The sequence below is a fragment of the Gossypium arboreum genome, chromosome 10 (genome assembly GCF_025698485.1).
Source record: "Gossypium arboreum isolate Shixiya-1 chromosome 10, ASM2569848v2, whole genome shotgun sequence".
In the NCBI taxonomy this organism is placed as follows: domain Eukaryota; kingdom Viridiplantae; phylum Streptophyta; class Magnoliopsida; order Malvales; family Malvaceae; genus Gossypium; species Gossypium arboreum.
The window spans coordinates 970,050-976,414 of NC_069079.1; the positions used below are offsets into that span (position 1 = coordinate 970,050).

Genomic DNA, 6,365 nt, shown 5'->3' on the forward strand with positions numbered 1-6,365 from the left:
TCTTATTGCGATTAAAGCTAAAACCTTTACCTAACTAAACCCACAAAGATTTTGCATATAAATACTCACACCATTCAACTCACAAAGATTCAAGCTTCTTCTTTTTTTTCTTTTTCTTTTTTTTTTATAAAATGGACTGGACACGTGGCAGAACAATTGGACGTGGCTCCACCGCCGTCGTCTTCGTCGCTACTGATAACTACTCGGGTGATGTATTTGCCGTTAAGTCCTCTGAGCTTTACCGAGCTGAATCTCTTAAAAGGGAACAGAGGATTCTGTCTACATTAAGCTGTCCCCATGTCGTAGCTTATAAAGGGTGCGACGTTTCATCGGAAAATGGTAAGGTTTTGTATAATCTTTTCATGGAATACGCGCCGAAGGGCACCGTCGTGGATGCGATTGAAAAGCACGGTGGTGGCCTGGACGAGGCGACGGTCCGATCTTACACTCGCGGGATTTTATTGGGTCTCCGGTTTCTTCACGGTAATGGGATTGTGCATTGTGATATCAAGGGCCGGAATATTTTGGTCACCGACGATGATGGTGTGAAAATCGCCGACTTGGGTTGTGCTAAGCGAGTTAATGGAGTGTCGTCGTCAGTTTCCGGTACGCCTCTTTACATGGCACCGGAGGTGGCGCGTGGGGAACAACAAGGGTTCCCAGCTGACATATGGGCGCTTGGGTGTACGGTTATCGAGATGGTCACCGGAAAAGCCCCATGGCCTGACGTCGATGACCCATTATCGGCCTTATACCGAATCGGATTCTCATCTGATCTGCCTGAAATACCCAATAATATTTCGAAGCAAGCAAAGGATTTCTTAACCAAGTGTTTAAAAAGAAACCCTTTTGAAAGATGGTCTGTAATTCAACTTCTAGCTCATGAGTTCGTGAATGAATCGAAATTTGCAGTAAATGGAAGAGATGGGTCTCAATCTGAGACACCCACCAGCGTATTGAATCGACAATTATGGGATTCAATGGAAGAAATTGATACAAATCAGATTCTTTCTAAGAAACCATGTTTTCCCAGCAAGTGTTTGATGAAAAGGATTCAGCTATTGGTTGAAGACGATCTGGTTTTCTCTTTGAAAATGCCTAATTGGGATTGTGATGAAAATTGGGTAACTGTTAGAAGTAATGGTAATTTAGAAGAAGAAGCGTGGGTTAGCAGTAATAATGTGGATGAACCTCACATGAATGACGATTATGGCTTAGACTTAGAGATTAGTGGGCAAAAAACTAGTAATAATTTTGAGAGTAGGTGTAAAACAAGTTCATTCATGGCATGCAAATATGTGACTTTTATCTTATGTACGAAATTGAATTACTGTAATGATAGATATACTTTTAATGAAATTTTACCACTTGTAGTTATTGGGATTCTAAATTCATATTTATTGATTCATAAGTCCTTCAAAGTTTTGTCACATTCAAAATACAACTTTATGGATCCAAACCCACATCCTTAAACATGAAAGGATACCGATTGATCTTACGTAGATCAATCGGTTATTGATATTCTCATTATGTAGAGTGCGTTCATTTGTGTGTGGTTGATGATGCGGTTAAGAATGATGAGATCTATTTGTGTGTGGTTGATGATGCGGTTAAGAATGATGAAATTTATGAATATCCGAAGATGAAACTTTTAATTTGTGAGTATAGTTAAGTTGATATTGATCTTAATGCTTAGTAGTTGGCGATTAATTTTGGTAAAAATATCTCTAGAGTCCCTCTCAATTTTAATATTGAGTAAATTGGTCCCTTTAAAAAAATGAAATAGTTTAATGCTTATCAATTTCTAAAATAAGCAGTTAAAGATAACTAATCACAATATTTATTTTTTCCGTCAATTTATCCTACTTTTAACTGGTATAAGAATAGATTTAACCTTCAATATTTACAAATTCTTTCATTTTGGTCTTGATTCTAAAAAAGAATCAACAAATTTAACTATTATCTAATATTAAGAAATTTAGAATCAGGAACAAATTGATAGAATAAATAAATATATGGTTTAATTTATATAGTTTTAAAAATTAGGATATAATTGATAAATATATAAACAATGAGAACTATTTATACTAATCAAAAGTAAAATAAATTGATAAAAGAAATAGATATTACGATAAATTATTCTTAATTGTTCACTTTCGATACTCAATATCGAAATTGAGGACTTGAGAGTAACATTAATTTTTGACAGTTTGAAACATTTAATTTGCATATTCGAACTTGGAACCGATGAGCAGCATCTTTAAAGATAGTAGGAAAGAAAGTTTGAAACATTTATTGTTGTGATTGCTATTTACAGGCTTGCAGGCAGTCTCATTTCAAAGTAAATTATGTGTAGAAACCGTGTTAAGGCTCTGTTTTTATTACAAGTATTGTAGAATGTAGCCTTTGTAAATTGTAGGTTTAATTAATGTCTGCCAACTCTGAGAGGTTGATAGCTGGAACAAATTTATCCATTTCTGAGTTTTTCCGAGTTTTAATAATTTAGTGTTTGAATTTGGTTACAAAGATGTTTTCAAATTGGAGTTTGAATTTTTTTTTAAGTTAATTTTTGAACTTAAATAATTATTTTCAAATTAAGATTTAAAGATTAATTTAGACAAAAAAAGTTCAAGTTTTGAAAACAATTGTCAAGTTTAGAACTTAACTAAGACTAGAAAAAGTTCAAGTCGCAATGTGAGAAAAATTACCAAGTTTAAGCCCTAAAATGTGATTTAATCCTTTTTCCAATAATCCAATTATTTAAGGGCTAAATCATTGTTTAGAGCTTGAACTTGACAACAATTCTCATATCGAAGCCTGAACTTTTTTTATCCAAGTTAGACTCTAAACTTGATAATTGTTCTCATATTGGAATATGAACTAGACAATTAATCTTAAATTGAAGCTTGAACTTTTTTTTTGTCCAAATTAATCCTTGAATTTGTCAATTATTCTCATATTAAGACTTGAACTTTAAGATTTTCCTAGAAAATATTAGAACTAAATTGGACAAAAATATCCAAATTCTAATGTTGAAACAATTACTAAATTTAGAGATTAACTTAAATAAAAAAATTCATGCCATAATATGTAAATAGTTACAAAGTTCAAGCCTTAAAAAGTAATTTAATTATATCTACTCTTTTTAATACAATACTTAAGAATACTCATAGCCCCTCCCCACCTCCATAAATAAAAAGATGATGTATTCCAGCGCGTTCAAACCCACATCATTAATTTAACAATAAAGTGATATTTCGGATATTTTAATTTTCACTTATTAAATGAAACCCAAAACCTTAAAACTAATGTTTATCAATATATCAAGTAAAAAAACTATCCATTCAACATTTTAATTCCTACTTAAATCATACACATCAACCCAAAAAAATACACAAAGAGGCTTAATTTCTCTAACTTTTTTTTTTCTCTTTCTCTTTGTATTTTTTTTCTGTCCACACTTAAAAAACTTGAAAACTCATACATGAATCATATAAACTAAACTGCTGCAACCCACAAATCCATTGCATAACTATATTAAAAATGATAATGAAACTTAAAAAAAGAAAATTTACCATAGGTCCTCATTTTCCTCAAGTATTCTTCTTATTCCCCGAACGCGACGGACTCTGTTCCAAAGATTCCAATTGGTTCCGAAGGTTTTGGTTCTCCTCGAGTAACCGATCATACTCGAGAAGAAAACCTTCGGACTGTTTCCTTAAAGCAACTGCATTAGCGTCTGCAGCATCCATTTCTTTTGTCTTTGTTTCGAGATCGGATTCTAGCTGCTTCAATTTTGCCTGCAGGGTAGTTACTTCTCCCTCCAAGGCCTTAACTTTGTCGGAGCCACCCGACTTTCCATCCTCAGGACCCTGTTTCTTGATAGCTTCCATGCTCTTCCTTCGAATCCGAAGTTCTCGGATATAATGGTGCAATCTGTCTATCATCAGTGCTAGGAATAGTACTCCCCCTGCAATAAGGTATCCAACAATGAAAATAGAAGTTAATGGTGCAGTAGGAACCAACATACTTGCCAACACTTAAGATCACAATTACAACGTCCCTAATCGCCAAAATATATATACACAACATCCCTGAACTCTCACTCATATTCTAAACTAGACCCTAAACTTTAAAATGTTCTAGTAACAGTATCATATTAATCAGATCATTCCATCAATCTAGCCACCTATAGCATAAACAACTTGAATTTGAGGTGTTGAAAAAAGTAATATTAATAAGATTTAAGAGGGTTATTTTTTCTTCTTTTTTAATTATATAAAATTTCAAATAATAACGTGGTACAATTTTAGAGTGTCACATACAATGTTCTAATAACCGAACTGGTGGTTAAGCCAATTAGACCACTAGTTTCTGATTCAAGCAGTTTGATCGATTCATCTACTAAACCAATAATAATTAGTCAATCAATTAATTTTTTTATTAAAAAATTATTAAACTAGCTCAACATATTCAACTACTGTTCCTTACTCAGTTTTCGATTTTTACTGATTTCGAGCCGTTTTCAGTTCAATTGGTTTAACCCATTTGTTTGGACCAACCGGTTTGTGGTCCAACTGGTGTGGCTACGAAGTAATCCAATCATGTTCCAATAATACTAGTAATATCAACTAATCTTGTCAAGCTCTAAATTCAAAGATTAAAATGAATCTAAATATCAAATTTAGATATTAAAATAAAAAATAATATAAATATTATATTGGACCTAATTACAAATTCAAACCCCAAAAATTATAGATTCCCTAATAATAACCTATACTTTTCCCTTAATTGTGAGATTAAGTTACTGTCACCCATTAGTCAAAAACCTAACTCAGTAGCAGAATTATTAAAACTCATTTTCATTATTTTTATAAAAAATTATTACTATGAGCATCGTAGATCATAATTTTTAATATTTTATTTTTTATATAATTCTTTTAAAAATAATTATCGCATAATTTTTTTCACTCTGCCGTAATCTACCACTAATAATAGATTCTACATGAATTTTGAATCTCAAATTAATTTCCCGCACAAAAGTGAAAAATAAAAATAAAAATCCAGCAATGAAAAAAGCAGCTTAGATTCGAAAATTTTGAAGAAAAGGACTAATTTACCCATTAGAGTAGCTTCGAGAAGGTGTTTGACCATAAGGATCTGTTCCGTCGGATTAGCCGATCCATCATCGATCCACCGCTTCTGGATCATCATCATGCTGTAAACGCTCGATATCATCACTACCGCTATCGTTGCCGCCACTGTCTTCACCATCAACGGTCCCCGTCCCCGTTTCACCCGATCCAAAACCATTAGCGTCAGCTTCCTTAGCGGTGTTTTGAACGACAATACCATGATCACCGCCATCTCGGAGAATATCACCAAGAACAATAACTGAAACATCTTTAAAATTCCCTTTTTTTTACGAATCCAGAGAAAAAGGGTCAAAATTAAAGAAAAAAAAGGTCAAATTCTTTGCTTTTTTGCTTAATTGAATGGTTTGAAAGTTAAATATTGTGAATTTGTATGGAACCAGTGTGAGCTTGAGAGCTTAAAGAAGAAGAAGAAGAAGCAAGGCAATGAAATAAAAAGGAGTTGAATCTTTGGTCGTAACGTCGAGTTTGATCTTTAAGTATTTTAGTTATTTTTCTAAAAAGTCCCTTAATTTTTAGTTTATTTGATTTCTTTCTTCTTTTTTTTTCTCTTGGTAAAAAGACTTCTTTAGTCCCTCTTAATTTTGATATTAAGCAAATCAGTCTATATCAAAAAATTAAAACAATTTAATTCTTGTTAACTTTGAAAGTGAGCAACTAAGACAATTAATCGTAATTTTAATCTTTTTCGTAAAATGCTCATAGTTTTATAAGTATAATAATAAATTTTGCCTTAAAATTTACACATTCTGTCAATTTTGTCCTGATTAAATAAATTTAACTCATAACATTTACACATTTCGCCCATTTTATTCTGATTTAACAAATTTAACCTTAATATTTATACATATCATGTCAACATTTACACGAAATATATAAACATTGATGGCTAAATTTGTTATTATAGTAATCAACATTATGTACAATTGATAGAAAATAGTAGATTAACTGCCATCGATTGTTCACTTTTGTAATTGACAATGACTAAATTGTTTCAATCTTTTTAGAGGGATCTATTTGCTTAATATCAAAATTAAGAGGAACTAGAGAGATGGGTTTTATCTTTTTTATTTTAGGATAAACAACCTTAAACATTTTTGAATTTATCGATAAATTTTAAAAATTTTAATTAATTCTTTAAATTATTATTTTATTAATCAAATCTTTCCGTCACTCTAATAGTTAAATTGGTTGCTAAATGTCGGTTAAAAT

General features: G+C 31.8%; 2 protein-coding genes across 2 annotated transcripts; one reads left to right on the forward strand and one right to left on the reverse strand.

Annotated features, from left to right (window-relative positions):
* Positions 1-1,611, forward strand: LOC108488486 (mitogen-activated protein kinase kinase kinase 18-like). The gene has a single exon (XM_017792759.2). The coding sequence runs from the start codon at positions 132-134 to the stop codon at positions 1,470-1,472; it is 1,341 nt and encodes a 446-aa protein (XP_017648248.1). The 5' UTR covers positions 1-131; the 3' UTR covers positions 1,473-1,611.
* Positions 1,612-3,299: 1,688 nt separating this feature from the next.
* LOC108487074 (uncharacterized) lies at positions 3,300-5,631 on the reverse strand. The gene is made up of 2 exons (XM_017791302.2): positions 5,121-5,631; positions 3,300-3,970 (listed from the first exon to the last, which is right to left on the reverse strand). The coding sequence occupies exons 1-2, from the start codon at positions 5,401-5,403 to the stop codon at positions 3,594-3,596; spliced, it is 660 nt and encodes a 219-aa protein (XP_017646791.1). The 5' UTR covers positions 5,404-5,631; the 3' UTR covers positions 3,300-3,593.
* Between the last annotated feature and the right edge of the window lie 734 nt (positions 5,632-6,365).